The sequence below is a fragment of the Lissotriton helveticus genome, chromosome 9 (genome assembly GCF_964261635.1).
Source record: "Lissotriton helveticus chromosome 9, aLisHel1.1, whole genome shotgun sequence".
Classification (NCBI taxonomy): Eukaryota; Metazoa; Chordata; class Amphibia; order Caudata; family Salamandridae; genus Lissotriton; species Lissotriton helveticus.
Window position 1 is genome coordinate 1,092,292,060 of NC_136070.1, and position 20,478 is coordinate 1,092,312,537.

Sequence of the window (20,478 nt, forward strand, 5' to 3'; positions counted from 1 at the left end):
CACCCACACTCACCCTCAACCCCTCACCCTCACTCACCCTCAACCCCTCACCCTCACTCACCCTCAACCCCTCACCCTCACTCACCCTCAACCCCTCACCCTCAACCCCTCACCCTCACTCACCCTCACCCTCAACCCCTCACCCACCCTCAACCCCTCACCCTCAACCCCTCACCCTCAATCCCTCACCCACACTCACCCACACTCACCCACACTCACCCACACTCACCCTCACTCACCCTCACTCACCTTCACCCTCACTCACCTTCAACCCCTCACCCTCACTCACCCCCACTCACCCTCAACCCCTCAACCCCTCACCCTCCCTCACCCTCATTCACCCTCAACCCCTCACCCTCACTCACCCTCAACCCCTCACCCTCACTCACCCTCAACCCCTCACCCTCAATCCCTCACCCTCACCCACACTCACCCACACTCACCCCCACTCACACTCACCCCCACTCACACTCACTCACCCTCACCCTCACTCACCCTCACCCTCATGCTAAACCCATTAACAATTCTAAAAGCACTAACTCTAATGCTGCGAGACCTATTGCATTTCTAATGCTTGTTTATATTGAAAGCACAAAAATGTGCATGTTATTCCCAAAAAACTCAAAATAGGTGCACCCAATAAATCCTTAACCTTGGGAAGTCGCATTTTATCAGATGTGATTACTAGCACTTACTTCTCAAACACATTCAGAATCAGAACCGAAAAGGATGAAACTATGTGGTAAACGACACACAAGTTTAGCATACTCAGTGCTCTGAAAATGAAGAAAGTAGCTAAAAGGTGTATGAGACAGTGTGGACAAGGGTCTCAAAAGGGAACATTAACACTAAGTGGGTGGCTTTCTCTGTCCACCCTCACCCTGAGACAGTTTTTCCACCTTGTCAGACAAAATGAGTGAAAAAGGGTCAATGGGCTTGTCAGAGAGAAGGAATCTCGGTCAGTGTTTCCCAAACAGTGGGTTGCGACCCACTGGGTCGCAAAAGTCCAAGCAATAAATAAAGATGTTTTTAAATTCTGTATTTAGCTTGTCACATTTGCTGCACTTAAAAGACAGAGGTCATAGGTCAAGCTATGTCTTATGACAAATCGCTGCTTATGTTTTTTAACATGGGGACTGCTGATTACAAACTCCTCTCACTTGGTAGTCACAGAAAGAAAGGTAACGTGAATTATATGACAATCTTGCTGAGGAACAGGGAGTGTAAAAAGATGGTGCAGGATGTCATGTTGTTCGTAACACACAACAACATGTAAATACCTGTAAATGAACTGTACACATTAAGCAATTCGGAAAGCAAACATGAAGCACTTTTTTGTGTAATTCTGAAATGTGATAACATAAGGGTTTAGTAGGGTCAGAAAAAGTCAAGTCACTTTACGTGATGATGAACAAATAATAAATATTCACTGAAATTCGATTTCCACGCATCATTTGGGTGCAATGTCGTTTTATAAGTATAACTGTATGTCTGTGCAAATTTAAATTTAGTGGCCGTTTCAGTGAAAGATGTGCGGTCTGTAAATGACAATGCGCTACCACATGATGCTTAAGTTTATGTTAAAAAATTGCCTGCCTCGTGTGCATTAATGCTCGGTGGTCCACAAAAGTCTGTCATTCTAAAAAGTGGGCCCTGGTTCTAAAAAGTTTGGGAAGCACTGATCTAGGTGGTTCAGAATGGAAGCAGTGTCCACTGCCAATGGACCTCCTTCACACTACACCCCTCCCCCTCCGAGTCCGCCTGTAGAAGCAGTCAGTGGCTGAGCTTCTCCTGTTACAGCAGATAATTGGCCATTTGTCATAACAAGGCTGTGTTTTCATTCCTGTCCTGACTGACTGGTTTGATGTGTTAAAACACCAGGTTTCTGATTCTGAGGGAAGGCTTTCGCAAACTTCTAACGAGATAACAGCACGGGAAGCCCAATAGCTCCAAATTTAACTGTAACAGGAATATATAGTTCTGTGGAACCACCACAGAAATCAACATAAGTAATACATCAGAGCTTAGTTCGAGGAATGCGGACATTTGAGAAGCACCAGAGCTTAACCTCTTCATAATCTGAACAGTATTCAGCTGAGACCAAACACCGGACATTTCAGGACCATCCAAAATACTGCCTCCTTTTGAAATGAAATAAATGTGTTGCCTTTATTGAGTCAGCAATTGAAAATCTATGTCCAGTTGGCAGCCACTTCTTGGGAAAAAAATAATGTGCATGCTTCCTGCATTCATCCTGCTTCTCAGCCCTTCCAATATTTTGTAGCTCAAACGCTGAAGTCAATTACTATCACAGCGAGATAGCAGTTTGATCACCTCTCCAATATTTATCAACGAAGAGCATCCAGGATTCCAATTCAGGGTGTCAATGGTGAAGAAAGGTGATCTGGTACAAAAGCCAACGACACCCTAGGGATTCGGTCTGCCGCAAATGTAATCTTCGCTTGAGTCATTGTCCAGCAAAATCCTACTGGGAATTGAACTGAAGCTGTAGAATGAATGAAGCCCTTATAATGTCACTAGAAGTGCCATTCCATGACATTCAACCCTTGATGACATCATATTACGTGGCCTCACCCAATCTATGGCCCTGATGGAATTACAAGCAGTGGATTAAATAAACTGATAATAGGAATAAACTAACACATGCATTTATCATTTTTTAAGCTGATCAGCGGAAGAGAGGAGTTATAAGAAGAAGCATGTGCGCCTACAATCTGTAGCCTCCTAAATCATTACCGTCTCAGTTACTGTGCCACATAATTGTTGGCCAACAGCTTCTTGCAGGTTCGGGCTAGAAGGGAGGCAAAGAAAATTTCCTGTGTCTCAGCATTTATGAGTGCTAGAAACTGGTGAGCAGCTCATGAGAAGGCTTGGAATTGTGTGCAACTTGCTACTTCTGGTAACTCATAAATTACATCTATTCATGGAGACAAGATGATATTTCAAATTCAACTATACATGTCTTCAAGTGTCCATCTCCTAATGTGACGGGACAGGACATTTGTAGGACAACCCTGACTGATGTAAGCTCATCACAGAAATTACCTTTGGTACAAAAGGAAGCAAGTAAAGAGAACCTGGTCTATAAATCACACCTTCAGACTTCATGAGATATTTTATGGACGGGATAAAAGCAGATGAACAGGCTCCAAAGTTAATACCACTTTGCCAAACTATAGATCAAAATGCCATATCTTAAAATTGCTGTGTTGATGAATGAAGGAAAGTTGGCACCTATGCCAAGGGGCGGTGGAGGAATAAAAACAGAAAGAAGTATTGGAAAAAACCCTGACTGCTCCTGCAGCAGGGCCTCTGTTCAGCACCTCCCTGTCGTCCTGCAGGCCACATGTGCACGTCTCTGCTATGCTTGGCTGATGGTCAGTACGAAAGCTTAGTTTACATTTCGAGTATTGCATATGAAAAAAAATGCAGGAAATAGTTTCAATACCGAGCTTTCATTCCAAACCTCGCAGTCAAGATTGTCTGCAAGCAGGTGTAAACATTTTTTCGTTTTTATTAAACCTGAATGAGATGCCACATGTATTCTGTAGCTTAGACCTGTTTACTGAGACATAAACTGCTTCAAACAGGTCATCTGGGGACAAAGGCAAAAAAAAAAAAAAAACTACTAGCATGCTGATAACTTCCTTTTAACTTTATTAGGACATCCAAGAATAAGAAGATGTTTAACCAAGAAGGGTGTTTCAAGGGCGTTTCTTCCTAAAAGCAAGTAGCAGGGACATGTATGAATGTTTTGTGACCGGAATGTGGTCGTAAAACATTCAAATTTAGTGACTCCGTGAAGGAGGTGGCAACCCATTTGCAACCGGTAAGGGGTCTTGAAGGTACCCCTTCCTCTTTGTGAATGTGGACGCCACCATTCTTAGAGCAGGCAGTGGTCCCAGGGACCACTGTCTTCTCTTACAAAAATGAAAAGGTACTTTTCATTTTTATTTTTGAAATTCATCCCATTTTCCTTTTTAAAAAATTGCTTTATTTAAAAAGCAATCACAAACATGGCTGTCTGTTGACCCCAGCAGGCCACCATCCCTGTGATTACAGGCCATTCCCAATGGGTTGCAAATTGCGACCTGCCTTATGAATATTCGTGAGGCAGATCAATTGCAACCCCATTGTGAATCGCAAATAGTGTCTGAGACACTGTTGTACATCACAATTTGTGAGTTCCTAACTGCGAGACGCAAAAAGTCGTAATTAGAAAGTCACAAAATGTTTACGTTGTACATGTGGCACCAAGGTCATTAGCCAAATCAAATCAAGGTGCACAAGGCACGAAAGCGCGTATGAAAATGCCATCGTCATTGAAAAACTTTTCTTTGGGCACTATTTCCAGCATTAAGAAACAAAATGTTTCCTACACGAGCCTCTGCAAGCAAATACGTCTTGCTTTTTCTTGGTGAGGGAGCTTGGTAATCCGTGGGCAAGTTTGTGAATATGTGTTTGTATGGAAAGGTAACTTGGTGAATGTGGGTTTACATGAGTGATCCCACCCATGTGGGTGATTCGGGATGAATGTGTGTTTTGGAGCTTATATGATTGAACGGGTGAGTAGAAAATGAGTGAGCAACATCAGCGGGAGACAAAAGATTCCTGGCACGAACCTCACAATGGCACTCCATGCACTCACTTGCTTATCTTACCAATTAATCAATCCTTAGTCAAGTATTTATCCAGCCACATGCCCATGCATTCACTCACCCATTCATACAGGCACTCACTCATCTGTGGAAATGTATCCATTCAACTACAGCTGCAGCCAATCACTCACCCATTCATCAAGCCATCTATCCAGTCCTGTTTTCTCTGACTATCCAGCACTCACCATTAAACCATATATCCTACCCCCACACAGAGACACAAATAACATCGTGAATCAACGAACAAGATTACAAAAGAGACTCAGGGTTTTTGCATATGTTTGTTTGCCATAGGGGCTATAGTTGTACGGAAAGGACTAGAAAAATGGGTAGGTAGCACGGAAGTAAATATACGTATGTCAGAACAGCAACAACTTCCACCTCTTTAGTTTACTAGGAAAGTTTCCATCATACACAGTGCCTTTTCAGAAAATACTCGGATACAGTCCAAAAACTAAGTTGTTGTTCCATCTTCACGGTGAAAGTAAATATAAACCTCTCCCAACTACATGTGCCAACTTCCTCCATTATTTGCTTCAAAAACTATAAAGGGGAAAGCCCTTCTGCAGCACATCGTGGGGTCCTTAATTAAATTACGAAATGTGCATTAAGGTTGCATCACATACCACTGAGGTATTTACATTTTGTGAATGCAGGTGTACCATCTAAAGAGGTTTATTGCTAGAGGCATTACTTTAATGGAAGATTACATCCCCAACCTAAAACACAAGCATTCTTCTGGTGTCCACATTTTGTAAATAGAACCCCTAAAGCGGTGCATTCTGAAAGTCAAGATGTCAGCCATCTGTTGCTTCCGCCTTTGACAGCTCACCAGGAAGGCCGTACAGTTTATCTGTCTTCTATGTCCTTGGCCCTCTGTGCTGCTGGCTAAAAGGTCAGTGCTGGCTGAAGGGGTTTCCTGTGATGCCCAGGACCAATTTTGAGCTTTACCACCTGTCTATCCACATCTTTGATACGATATTTTTGTTGCAGTCAGAAAGTAAAAAAGCCAACACAACCGGCGGAGGATAAGAGGAAATCACCGTAAATAGTTGAAAGTGAAACAAAATATAACCCACTTTTAACATTAAATCCTTGTAACTCCAAACAAAGATAACATATATCAGTCCGCCGTTGAAATTTCATTCATCTAGGACAAATAATTGTCTAAAATGTAAACAGATCTATTCCTATTTTAAGACTCAAATCTAAATGAATAAAACAGGTAACTGGTTATCCATCCTACGCAAATTCTTACCCAGCAATTCCTTGCGTTCTCCAGATACTACGGAGCGCAAATACCACATTCCCGCGGGCAGTGCTCGATCCCGTCTGTGATACATGGAAAACATAAAACACAAAAAATTACCACAGTATCTCAGGATTTCGGTTCCTGAGTCTCAATATGCAAAAAACACACAAACAGACACATACGTACACTATTGTGCTATGTCGCTGCTAAGCGAAATAGAGGTATGCATTGAGGATATTGAATTATTTACAAGATGCTCATGTTAATTCTCTCTAAATCTGAATTTCAAAAGCCTTGCTAATTTAAGGTTGGTGAAAAAAAACTTCCACTTCTATGTATTTTTATACTAGCTGTCACAAACGTGCGAAAGCATTACGTCGTGTACATATCTGACTGATAGTAATACTCTTAAGACGCCCATATTAGCAGTACATTTGCAATCTCTCTAAGACAGAAGTTGGTGGACATTTTTGCCAAACTCTCAATAAAAACTCATTAGTTATTTATTAACAACAGGCTATTTGTAAAATTAATATATCTCAAGAGATTATTTCACATTACAGACCCTTATTTCATTTACTTTTGAAATTCTAAGAGACAAATTAAAGCAGGTTTAACTAGAAACATTTGTCTCATCTTCTAGCCCTCTATGGTCTCTCACACAATTTAATACAGTGTTTTGGTTTCCTTCTTAGAGACATAAATCAAGGTTATAGACATACCCCACAGCTTATCAAAACGATATGACCTCTCGGAATTTTATATTTTTACAATGCTGTTTCAGTAAAATGAAGTGGCTGTAAATGATTAAGAGAATAGCTACCACTAAGAAATTTGACTCATGTGTGCGTCTTAGTCCCAATAAATCAGTTAAATTATTGTGAAACTTAGGGCCAGGTGTATGAAAGGAATTTGTAGCCTAAAGCGATTCATAAAATCAGAGTTGTGATGGCAAAATAACATTTCTTGATGGACTAAGCCTTTTCCAATTTGTAAAAGCCTTTCCCAAGTAGAAAAATGATGGTGAAAAATTTGCATCAACTATTTGCGACCTGCTTGTTTCTACCTAAGGCCCTAAATTAAATATTTAGTAGTTTCCTAATATTTCCGTGATGAGTAATGACCACCAGCCTAAGGAAGAGTAAGTGAGGTGTTCCCAGTAAAATGTACTTAAAAATAAAGTTCCTGTAGAAAACACCACCCAGAAAGCTTGACACAGAACAGAAAAAAATCAATGGAAACAGAGGAAAAATGGACCACACATATTACATACTCATGACATGTTCTATGACATCATATTATCACCATATCATATCACCTTATTCGGGCTCGGCGACCCCATCCCCTAGAGTTGTTTATTTTTTCAAAAGGGGAGAGGAACCACGTGGCCCACCTCCCTGAGCTTGAGCCTCAGAAACCCTATCTCATGGGGCCGTCCATTATTTAGAGGGTCAGGCAGGCCATGCAACCAGTCTCTCTGAGACTCTTTTAGCCCTGTGGAACCCATCCGCTGGGGCCGTCAGTCTTTTTAGAAAGAGGGAGGAAGGACAAGTGTCCCCCCTCCAAGCCTTATTAGGCCCCCTGGGATCCTAACCCCTGGGGCCATGTTACATCATAAAAACGAGGGGGGAGGCGTTGTCCCCCTCCTCGTGCCTTTTTACATACCATATTTTATTAAAAAGGGAAGGGAGCCACATGGTCCCCTGCCCCAAGCCTTATTAGACCTCAGGGATTTCATCCTCCAGTGCCAAGTAATTAATAAAGGGAGGGGGCACGTGGCACCCCCTCCCGGAGCCTAATTCGGCCCCAAGGACCCCATGCCAGGGGCCAATATTTAAATAAAAGGGGCAGGGGGCCATGCATCCCCCCTCCTCAAGCCATTATATGCCCTGGGGAAGCTCACACACAGGGCCACATTCTGTAACAGGAGGGGGGGGTCATGCATCTCTTCTAAATGAGCCATTATAGGAGCAGCATTCACTATAAATGGTGAATCTCTGTGGGCTCCTATATTGGCGGGAGCAATATCTTAATCTGTTCTTGATCCGTTTCTCTGCCCGCATCAGAGCAGGCAGGGAAACAGAACACAAGTCTGCTCCCAGCATTCTTAAAGCTCCCACCAAACAATGTGCAAATCAAAGTCTACTCGCAGTTGGAGGGAGCATTTCTAAAGATCCTGACAAAAGATTAGTAAACACAAAGTCTGCTCCCACTGGGCAGGAGCTTTGAAAAAGCTCCCACCAGCTGGGAGCAAACACAAGTTTCCACGCTGGTGCAGGCAGGGAAACCAAGATGTCCTGGGGCTGGGCCCCCCTGTGCGCATACACCCCAGTTCCTGCACGGCATTGCCTTTTTAGTCAATGTCATGCTGGAACTGTTTTTGGCATTCCCATTGTGGTGCTCATTTTTGGGGCACTGCCACGGGAACACCAAAAAAGCCCACCAAACAACAGGAAACTCCTAATCTGGTGGGTGGCCTGACCGCAGCTTTGGCGGTGCGGCGGCGGGGCGGACCTGGCGCCACACCACCAAATTCATAATGAGGCTCTTGATTTCTGCAGACCTTTGGCCAGGTGCAGCAGTAATCTCTTGCCTCTGGCAGGCTGGTTATCCAAAGTTCGTTGAGAAGTGAAAAAGGAACAGATTCTGTAGTGGTGTAAATCCTGCAGCCGTTTAGGTATGTAAGTGCTGAGGACCAATTCAACCATGTGAAGGGTGAAGCATGAGTGGTTAAGGAATTAATCTAAAAGAGCCTGTTTTTTAGTTTAGAAGATTACAGAGTTGCTTGCAATTCTGTGTGCTGTAGAAAGAGCAGTTTCGGATGGGATGACAGCAAGTAGAGAACCAGGTATGGCTTTAGCTTAGATGGTCACACATTCATATGGCATTAGAATTTAAAATGTTATACTATTTACCAACCATAGGGTATTACAGTGAGGAAAAGTGTTTTTCTGATTGGCATCATTTGCACCGGGACTCCATTGTTTTTTCATTGCCATCTCGTATCAAACACTTCCACACGACCCACCTGGTCGTTTCTGCTGATGCCTGAGGAAAATCTAAACTGACACGACAGAGACCATCTTGCAGCCTGCATTTCTGCCCAGGAACTGTCGCACACCCAACCCCCTGTTCTTTGCAGTTCAACAGAAAGCCATGAGACACCCACACCCTGTGTAAACAAGCTTGTTTTCCATCTCCTGCTCCCAGCCTGGTAAACATCCTTGACACCGTGATCAGGTTATCTGGACAATGGTCTGACTGTTGGGCCCGGATCAGGGTGACTAAACAATGACGTGAAAGACCGGCTTTGATCAAGCCGAGTGAACAATGATCTGTGTACCAAGCCTTGACCAGTTCACCAACTACAAACATCGTCTGGATCTGGTTATCAACTGCAAATACTGCCCTGATTGAACAATGGACTAACAACCAAAAGACTGGGATGAAACATTTATAAAAGGCTTGTAAGCTAAAGAGTGAAGTAGCAGCCTGCTCTGTCTTGTCTCTGACTAGCTTGGGACTCTGTTCCATAGTCCGGGCTATTGAAATAAATCTGGGTTCCTCCTGCAGACAAAGGCTCCTGTGTCTCCTTTTACTAAATATGGAAGGTATGGAAGACTTGGGCGGTTCCCCCGCCGCCGAGACCCAGTAAGTGGGTGGTCCCGGTTCTTCAAATGGCGCCTGAACAGGGACTCCACGAGCACGAAGGTCAGGCCTGGTGGATGTGAGGAGGTGCACGGAGAGACTCCGACGGAGGCGCCCAACCCGAGGGATTCTTGTATTCCAGTAGACCGAACGACTCGCCCGCTGTCCCTCCCCACCTGGTCTGGGCCACATGACCGCGTCCTCGCTGGAGTCCCCAAGCAAATTATTTCTGGAACAAGACACAGCCCTACGTCTGCAGTAGAGAACTACCCTGTAAGGTAAGGGTGGACTCATCATCCACCAAGTCTGTATGATTCTGTTATTGACTTTCGCAAAAGCCAAGTTGTTATTGACTTTTGCAAAGCCAAGCAAGCGAGGTGAAGTTTTAAAAACCCGCTGGTGTCTGTTCTGTATGATTCTGCTGTTATTGACTTTTGCAAAAGCCAAGCAAGCGAGGTGAGTTTTTGAAACCCGCTGGTGTCTATTATCTGTTTTTAAGCATGCCAGTCAGTAGTGAGTTCAAGAAATTATGTTGTTGTATGTGTACGCAGGACTCCCAGCTGGAGGCGGCCTGCCCGCTTCCTCCAGAAGGGACCCCTGGCCACATGATGTATGTTAAACATGGCCCTTCTGCATAATGTTTTCCTCATTTTGGGTAAAATATACCAAACAAAGTAACGCAGAATTACAGTGGCCACATTTTGGCTCCTTTAATTCCCAAGTTCTCGCCAACTTAGAGGAACAATTAATGAAAAGAAAAACGCGCCCGTCTATGTTTGAATCTGTCCGATATTGGACGAAAGAGATAGAGTAGAGAGCTAGAAAGCAGAAGGCCCAAGAAAAGAAACAGGAACGTATGTCAATGGCCGACCACGCTAGAGAAAATGTACAAAATCAAATGACAAAATCGGTAGAAATAGCCGATAGGGAGCATGGGGCTCGGGTACAAAAATGTTATCCAGCTCGTAAGGAGAAAGGAAAGGGCCACATGGAAGGGGGAGCAGAAGGTGATTCCTTGCTTGATACTATGCTAGAAAGCCCTCCTGCATATGCCCCAATGTACCCTGCCCTGACGCCTCCCACCCTGCATGTCCCCCCGTCACAGCCCACTCCTGCCCCCACTGCCCCTCCTACTGTTCTCCCTGTCACACCTACCCTCCCGACTTTTCCTATGACACCAACCACGCCAGTTAACCCTGTCCTCGCTGCGGGAATGACAACAAGTCTCCATCCGCCCAACCCCTGCGGCCTTACCCCTACCCACCCTTTTCCTACTTGCCCGTGGTTTACAGTTAAGCAGGATTTATATAAATTGTTGAATTCCCCTCGACTGCCCTCCCTCCGCTTTGCAGTCAGCTTTTCGTCCCTTCGAGAAAATGACCTACAGAGGCAACAGTGTGAATGTTGGATAAATAACGGGAATATTTATACCTTAAAAGAAATATGGTCCACCTTTTCTCAGTGGACGATTATGGAACAGACCACCTGGGCTGAATATATGTGTACTTTGGTCAAGCAAAAATTTGAGAATGCGCTTATGCAGATACCCGCCGGATTAATGGACCTTAGGTCACAAATAAAAAGAGGCGATGTTCAGGGAGAGGGGATGTTTGGTGCTATGTCTGCTTTAATGGCTTACCTTGATATGACAGCTTTTCTCAACACCCCTCTGAAAACAGCTATGCCAATGAGAGAGGCGGCCCCTTTCTTTGTTAACGCAGTTACCGATGCCTAAAATAATGTTCGAGGGGTTGTTGAAGCACACTGGCTCAGGCTTTGGGTTCATGTTCCTTGGAAAAGGTCAGAAGTAATGCAGTTAAAAGGACAATTACCAGATCACCGGAGGAATCCGGCTGCCTTTTACAGAGAATTAGGTCACATAATATCTGAAGGTACCCTCGTTCTTGAGGAATCAGATTTACTTTTTGGTACCGTTGTCCCCACTGAAATTTGGGACAAAATTTAACATACTGATCATGAAGTAGCGTTAGGAGGTAAATGGGCTGACCTAGAGGCTATGGAAGAAGCAAGGGTAGGAGGGACTAAACCAGAAGCTGCCATCCTGACTTTGCCCGGTAAAATAATGACGTTTATGAAAACACTTTTGCCGGAAACTGTCATTAACTGGGATAAAATAAACGCCTGTGGGCAGCGAAAAGATGAGAATGTGGCTGACTTCTTTACCCGTTTTGAGACGGAATACAAGGGACATAGTGGTTTGGATCCCCGGACCCCAGGTTCTGGCCCAGTGTTTGTCAAAAAGTTTGTCGGCAACCTGCTTCCTGAGATCTCCGCCAGGCTTAGGAAAGTTGAAAGTACGTGGTCTGCCCAAACTATGACTGGTATCTTAGCTATGGCACAATATCACGAGAATAGGGAAAATGAAGATAGAGACAGGGAAGGTAAGAAGGTTAGGGATCTTAAGACTAAGGCACTTCTGCAGCAGGATTACCCTCCCTGAGGTCCCGATGCCCGCGGGAATTTTAGACTTCAACTCCAACCCCTTCTGAGGGCTCGCCAGTCTACCCCCTCCAGCCCTCAACGTACGGGAGCCCTCCAAACAGATCAGTGTGCTTATTGTAAGGGGTACGGCCATTGGATAGATGAGTGTCCCGTGTTAGCTGAAACATAAGAACAGGGAAGACTCGGCCTCGCGCTCCTAGGGAAGCGAGGCCGACTAGGGACCATGGCCTGCCCCATCCACGGGATAAAGAACGTAGGCCCAGGGATGACGCTCCCGTCCGGCCGCGCCCAGCCAATAGGTTTGATGGGTACGAAGCAACACGCACTTATTACAATGATCATTATGACGAAGTTGATGAGACAGGATCCTACCAAGCATAGAACAGCCAGGAAAGGGGTATTACCAGAGTGCAAATTCCAGTGGATAAAAGGGGCCCGTATGTTTAAATGTCAGTTGTGAGGAACGATAAGAATTTTCTTTTGGATACTGGGGCCACCAGGTCTTCTAATGCACGTCTGTCAGTCCCGGAGGCACCTCTTTCTGGCAATATGAATGTCTCTGTGGGTTTTGCAGGAACACCTGTAACCAGCCCTGTCTCTGAACCCCTCCCTCTCGATATTGGCTCTGCACATGTTGACGCGCCCTTGGTCCTTACTACGGGTTGCAGTGAAAACTTGTTAGGCATGGATTTACTGAAAGCTCTGTATGCGACCATATCATGTAGTCCCCAAGGTGTATACCAACAATTTCCCCCACCGCAGCTTCCAACATGTATCTGTCCGGTCCCCTCCCACCAGAATTGCAGTCTTTACCTTCCTCCCTCTGGGTTCATCAGACACTGATGTGGGGTGTCTCAACATACCCTCTCATGTAGTACGCATCCAGCCAGGTGCACCTCTCCCCCGCCTCCGACAGTATCGACTGCCCGTGGAAGGAGAAGTAGCCCTTTTAACAATAATATCTGAATTGATGGACAAGGGCGTAGTGGAGGAGACACGTGGCAATATCTGCAACAGTCCCATTATTCCGGTTCTTAAAAAGACCAATGGAGATGCTCTCTCCCCTAAAATATACAGATTCTTGATTGACCTGAGAGCCCTTAACAAAATAACAATCTCCCAATACCCTGTTGTTCCCGACATTACAGCCCTCTTAACAATGGTCCCTTCTGACACCACGCACTTTTCTGTCATAGACCTGAAGAATGCTTTTTTTCAGCATTCCTATACATCCTGACAGCAGACAATTCTTTGGTTTCTCCCTTGGTGGGCAGAGCTTTAGATTCTGCCGCGCCCCTCACGGTTTCATCGAGAGCCCCAGTATCTATAGTCAAGCCCCAAAAAGTCAACTAGATTCCTTGGAACTCCCTGATAATTCCACACTATTACAATATGTAGATGACCTCCTCATTGCTGCAAATTCTGCCCCAACATGTAAAGAAGCTACTCTCTGTCTGTTAAGCCACCGTGCCATCCATAACCACAAAGTCTCTTTGAAAAAGCTTCAGTTTTGTCAAGAGAAGGTGACCTACTTAGGTCATCTCCTCTCGAAGGAGGGAAGGCAGCTCACCGCTGATCGTGTAGCCATTATCAATGCTATGACGGCCCCACGAACACAAAAGCAGGTGCGAGCCTTCATAGGCCTAACCTCATACTGTAGACAGTGGATTTCCAATTTTTTGGCCATGGTCAAACCTCTACTTGCCCTCACCACTAAAGACATATCAGACAGTTCCTTTTCATGGACTACAGAGCATGCGCAGGCCTTCCAAGATTTGAAGAGGGCCCTGTGTAGAGCTCCAGTCCTCGGTACTCCTGGCTATAGCAATTTTTTTTATTTTTGTACATGAGACAGACGGCTGTGCATGCGCTGTCCTGACCCAGATGTTTGGAGGTCACCAATGGCCATGTGCCTATTTTTCAGCCACCTTAGATCCTGTTGCAAGGGCTCTCCCAGAATGCCAACGGGCGACAGCTGCGGCCGCCCTCATGGTCTGTCAGAGTGCAGGAATCGTCATGAACTCCCCCCTGACTCTGATGGTCCCCCATTCTGTAGATACCCTCCTTAATAACACCAATACACAGTACCTCACTAGCGCACGACTTACAGGATATGAACTGACACTCTTTGCCAGCCAAATTAACATCAAAAGATACACTGCACTAAGCCCCGCCATATTACTCCCATTGGATACTCAGGATGCCCGCTTAGACCCACATGACTGTATATTCAGGACAGAGGAGGAGACGAAGGGACGGGTTGACTTACAGGATACCCCGATAGCAGAACCAGAAGGTACACTGTATGTGGACGGATCATGTCTCAGAGGGCCAGATGGTAACACATCAGCCGCCTACGCCCTCACGACATTGGGGCAAGTAGTAGAAACAGCTCAGATTCCACAGTGCTCTGCTCAGGCAGCAGAATTAGTGGCCCTCACTAGAGCCTGTGAGATAAGCAAGGGAATAACAGTAAATATCTATACTGACAGTCAGTATGCCTTTGGGGTGGCCCACAACTTCGGGAGGGTGTGGAACGAAAGGAATTTCCTTACTTCCCATGGGACCAAGATTCAACATGGCCCCCTAATTCACCGACTATTAGACTCCCTGACACTCCCCAGAAAGGTGGCCATTATGAAATGTAAGGCCCATAAGAAAGTGACAGATGATGTTGGGAAAGGCAATGCTCTGGCTGACCAGACGGCCAGACAAACAGCTCTTGGGAAAAGGGAAGGAATGTATGTAGAGGTCTCGCTAGATGGGTGGCAGACGAGGGCATGGTTGTAAACACAGTACAGAGTGTGATTGATATTCAGTCCCATACTACTCCTGAGGAACTAAGGATGTGGAAGGAGCAATTAGCAAAGGAGGGAATTGATGGTTGTTGGGTCCGTACGACTATGGAAAGACAATGGATGTTACCTGACAGTCACGTGCCACCAGTAGTTACGATGGCCCATGGTCCTGCTCACATTAATGCAAAAGGGATATGTAAACTGTTGGAACCTACATGGTACAACTCTAAGATACCAGCATATGCTAAAAAGCTGGTTAAAACATGCACGATTTGCCTAATGTACAACCCAGGAAAAGGCACAGTCACTCCTAAGGGAGGATTCTCTCCTCCTACCTTCCCTTTTTAAGTACTCCAAATGGATTACATCCAGATGGACAGATGTAACAATCTAAAATATGTCGTGGTGGTGGTCTGTACCTTCAGCCTATGGGTGGAGGCCTACCCCGTCAAAGACTGCACCGCTATCACTACAGCCAAAGTGCAATTAAAAGAATACCTCCCACGATTCGGTTTGCCCCGCTTGGTCTGGAGTGACAATGGGACCCACTTTACGGCCCAAATTATGGAATGTCTGTACAGCATTGGGTATAAAACAGAAATTTCATGCAGCTAACCACCCCCAGTCAGCAGGTCTAGTGGAGGTGTACATTGGCATCCTAAAAACTAAAATGGCCAAAATAGTAGCCGAGACAGGTGTCACTTGGGTTGATGCTCTGCCCTTAGCCCTACTGTCGACAAGAACAACGGCTCAGCGCCTCCTCAGCCTGCCAGCCAGCCACCTCCTCAGCCTGCCAGCCTTCTCCTGCACCCCCCCGTGTGCCAGTAGCCACTGATCCCGCGCCACCGCTTTTCCCGCCGCTGACCCCCGCCGTTTTTCCCCGCAACTGACCCCCCTGCGGCCCCGCCCCCCCGTGCCCATTGGCAGCCTCGCCTCCCAGCTGACCCCAGTTAAAGGGAGGCTGCTGCGTGACGGAGACAGCGACCCTTGACCCTCGGGTAGGTCGCTCCCCGCCACTACAGCGCCTCCTCAGCCTGCCAGCCAGCCGCCTCCTCAGCCTGCCAGCCTTCTCCTGCACCCCCCCATGTGCCAGCAACCCCTGACCCCGCGCCACCGCTTTTCCCGCCGCTGACCCCCGCCGTTTTTTCCCACCACTGATCCCCCCTGCGGGCCCGCCCCCCCCGTGCCCATTGGCAGCCTGCCCTCCCGCCTCCCAGCTGACCCCAGTTAAAGGGAGGCTGCTGCGCGACGGAGACAGCGACCCTTGACCCTCGGGTAGGTCGCTTCCCCGCCGCTACAGCGCCTCCTCAGCCTGCCAGTCAGCCGCCTCCTCAGCCTGCCAGCCTTTTCCTGCACCCCCGTGTGCCAGCAGCCCCTGACCCCGTGCCACCGCTTTTCCCGCCGCTGACCCCCGCCATTTTTTCCCCGCCACTGACACCCCCTGCGGCCCCGCCCCCCGTGCCCATTGGCAGCCTGCCCTCCCGCCTCCTAGCTGACCCCTCCCACTTATGGAGACCGCGCAGCGGGCACGAGCAGTGGCAGGACCCATGGCCCCCTAAGATGCCAGCCAACACGATGGACGTACGACGCCGCCACCCTCAACGCACTCAAACCCGACCGGAACCCCGCCTGTTACCGAGCCACACCGAAACGCACCCACGGACCCTTCACCTGCCAAGCCTGCAAGTTCACCTGCCTCCGGACCATCACCGCACCCGAAAGGCCAGACACCAGCAACAACCACCTCAAGTGTATCCTGCTCAACACCCGCTCCGTCCACAGACACGCCGTCGAACTCTGGAACCTGCTCGACTCAATATCTGCAGACGTCGCCTTCCTCACGGAAACATGGATGAACGCCTCCTCAGCACCCGACATCGCCATAGCCATCCCGGACGGATACAAGATCACCCGGAAGGACCGCGTCAACCAGACAGGAGGAGGCATCGCCATCGTCCACAGGAACACCATCCGCATCACGACCAACTCCGACGACACCCTCACCGCCGCCGAGCACCTCCACTTCCCGATCCACACCGACCCAAGACCACCCTCAGAGGCACTCATCTACAGACCCCCGGGACCATGCACACAATTCAGCGAAGCCATCACAGACTTCATCAGCCCGCACGCCCTCGCCTCCTCTGACTACATCCTCCTAGGGGACCTCAACTTCCACCTGGAGAACAACGACAGCAACACCACTACCCTGCTGGACAACCTCGCCAACCTCGGATTCAAGCAACTGGTGAACACCCCTACCCACTACGCCGGCCACACGCTTGACCCCGTCTTGTCCTCCAGCAAGCACATCCCCTTCAGCCACTCCACCGGACTTCACTGGACCGATCACAGCTGCGTCCAATTCAGCTTCAAGAGAACCACGACCCACCACCACCCGCAACAAGTTCCTCGCAGGAGCTGGAGCAAGATCACCGCCGACCAGCTCACCACCTCCCTCAGCCAGAACCCTCCCACCAAAACGACGGACCCCAACGAAGCAGCCCGCATCTTCACACAGTGGCTCATCAACTGCGCCGACGACCTCGCACCACTGAAGAACCCTCCCAGCAGACACGGCAGCAAAAAAGCCTCGTGGTTCACCAACGAACTCAAAACATCCAAGAAAAACTGCCGCACCCTCGAAAAAGCCTGGCGCCCCGACCAGACCACAGAAAACATGACCGCCCTCAAGAACGCCACCCGCACACACCACCAGCTGATCCGCATCACCAAAAGGACATCATTCAAAGAACGCCTGGACAACAACACCCACAACAGCAAGGAACTCTTCAGCATCGTCACAGAGCTCTCCAACCCCAGCGCCAGAAACAACAACATCACACCCTCGCAAGACCTCTGCGACTCACTCGCCTCCTTCTTCCACCGCAAGATCGCCGACATACACAACAGCTTCGACGCACCAACCATGCACCCAACCACACAAACAACGACCCCCACCACCACCCTCTGCAACTGGACCCCGGTCAGCACCTATGACACCACCCGCACGATGAACACCATCCACTCCAGATTATTATTATTATTTTTGACATTTGTTGAGCGCACGGCTACCCCCAACGGGGTGTCCCGGCGTTGAGGATTGCGAGCAGAGGGATAAAATTAGCAGCCAGAAAATAGAAAGGTCTTTAATTTGCCCCTGAATTGAGATTCGATGTCAATGAGACGAAGGCTGATGGGTAGGGAGTTCCACAGTTTAGATAGCTCTACCACCCTTTCTCGCAAGGCGGAATCTGGGAGGGAGTAGGAGACGGAGGTGGTTAGATCAAAGGTTGAGAGACGATTGGACTAGTTTTAGTCTATGTCTAAGGTATCTGGGGCCTTTTCCGTTCAGAGCCCTGAAAACTAGTACAAGGGCCTTGAATCTGGCGCGAGCAGTGATAGGAAGCCAGTCCAACTTCCTCAAGTGGGGTGAGATGGAGTATCGGTAGGGGACTTTACAGATCAGCCTGGCTGCGGCGTTCTGCACGATCTGCAGCCTGTGTAGTAGGTAGGCAGGGAGTCCTATATACAGACTGTTCGCATAATCCAGGTGCGAAGTGACCAGGGCGTGCGTCACTGTCTTCAGTGACTCAGTGGGGAGGATCCGGATCCCCTACCGACCCCTGCCCCCACCACGTCTTCAACAAGGCCGGCTCCATCATCTCACCCCAACTCCGGAACATCATCAACATCTCTTCAACACCGCCACCTTCCCGGAGAGCTGGAAGCATGCCGAGCTCAGCGCCCTCCTAAAGAAACCGACAGCGGACCCCACCGACCTCAAGAACTTCCGCCCCATCTCGCTCCTCCCTTTTCCTGCCAAAGTCATCGAGAAGACCGTCAACATACAGCTCACCGCCTTCCTCGAGACGAACGGATCCCTCGACCCCTCACAGTCCGGTTTCCGAGCCAACCACAGCACCGAGACTGCCCTCATCGCAGCCACCGACGACATCAGATCCCTGCTTGACAACAGGGAAACAGCTGCCCTCATCCTCCTGGACCTCTCTGCAGCATTCGACACAGTCTGCCACCGCACTCTAATACAGCGCCTCAGCAACATCGGAGTCCAAGGGAAAGCACTGGAGTGGATCACCTCGTTCCTCGCCGGAAGAACCCAGAGAGTCCGCCTCCCCCCGTTCCGTTCCATGGCCACCGAAGTCATCTGCGGCGTACCTCAAGGATCCTCGCTCAGCCCCATCCTCTTCAACGTCTACATGAGCCCCCTCGCAGCCATCCCACGCCAACACAACCTTAACATCATCTCATACGCCGACGACACCCAGCTGATCCTCTCCCTCACCAACGACCCGGCCAACACCAGAGCCAGCCTACATGAGGGAATGAAGGACGTCGCCGAATGGATGAAGAACAGCCGCCTGAAGCTGAACTCAGACAAGACGGAAGTCCTCATCCTGGGATCATCCTCCTCCGCCTGGGACGACTCCTGGTGGCCCCCTGCCCTGGGCACCACCCCCAAGCCAGCAGACCACGCACGAAACCTGGGCTTCATCCTGGACTCCGCCCTCGCAATGACCAGACAAGTCAACGCCGTATCGTCATCATGCTTCAACACCCTGCGCATGCTCCGTAAGATTTTCCGATGGATCCCCACCGAAACCAGGAAGACGGTCACCCAGGCACTCGTCACCAGCCGAATGGACTACGGGAACACCCTCTACGCGGGAACCACTGCCAAACTACAGAAAAGACTTCAATGCATACAGAACGCCTCTGCACGACTTGTCCTGGACATTCCCCGCCACAACCACATCTCCGCCCACCTGAGAGACCTGCACTGGCTCCCCGTCAGCAAGAGGATCACGTTCAGACTCCTCACCCACGCACACAAAGCTCTCCACGACCTGGGCCCCAAATACCTCCACAACCGCCTCACTTTCTACACACCCACCCGCCAGCTGCGATCGACCAGCCTCGCCCTTGCCACCGTACCACGCATCCGCAGAGCCACCGCCGGAGGAAGATCCTTCTCCTACCTGGCGGCCAAGACATGGAACTCCCTCCCCATCCACCTACGGCTGACCCAGGACCATCTCTCCTTCAGGAAGCAACTCAAGACCTGGCTTTTCGAGCAGTAACGGACCCTCCCCCCAGCGCCTTGAGACCCTTCCGGGTGAGTAGCGCGCTTTACAAATTGTTCTGATTGATTGATTGATTGACACCAGGATAGGGCTATCCCCCCACGAGATCGTGTTCGGGAGGCCGGCCAATATATGGGGCGTCCCTCGGCCTAAGAAACTGTCTGATGTTGAATACCCTGTATTAACTGATTATCTGTACAGCCTAACTAATACCTTTTGTACTCTTTATCACCAGGTGCACAAGGCCATACCTGGAAAAAGCGAGGGCCCAGGACACGTTATCCAACCTGGAGAATATGTCCTAATAAGAAATTTTCAACGGACCAAGAGCCTCGAGCCCCGCTGGACACAGCCCTTTCAGGTGTTGCTGGCCACCCGCATCGCCGTGAAAGTAGAAGGTCGGAAGAATTGGGTGCATGCGTCACATTGCAGGCGTGTGCCTCTGCCCCTCCCCTATCATAAGTGGGTAAGGGAAGGACAAGGAGGCGCAGAAACAGAAACAGTTCCGACGTTTGTCCCGTTCAGCGATGCCA

General features: G+C 48.5%; 1 protein-coding gene across 1 annotated transcript in view; it reads right to left on the minus strand.

Moving 5' to 3' along the window:
- Positions 1–20,478, minus strand: part of SLC25A26 (solute carrier family 25 member 26) — an 875,117-nt gene that overhangs the window by 96,996 nt on the left and 757,643 nt on the right. The window contains exon 9 of the mRNA XM_078662304.1: positions 5,938–6,011. Within this exon, the coding sequence (XP_078518430.1) occupies positions 5,938–6,011 (74 nt within the window). The remainder of the gene's footprint in view (positions 1–5,937; positions 6,012–20,478) is intronic.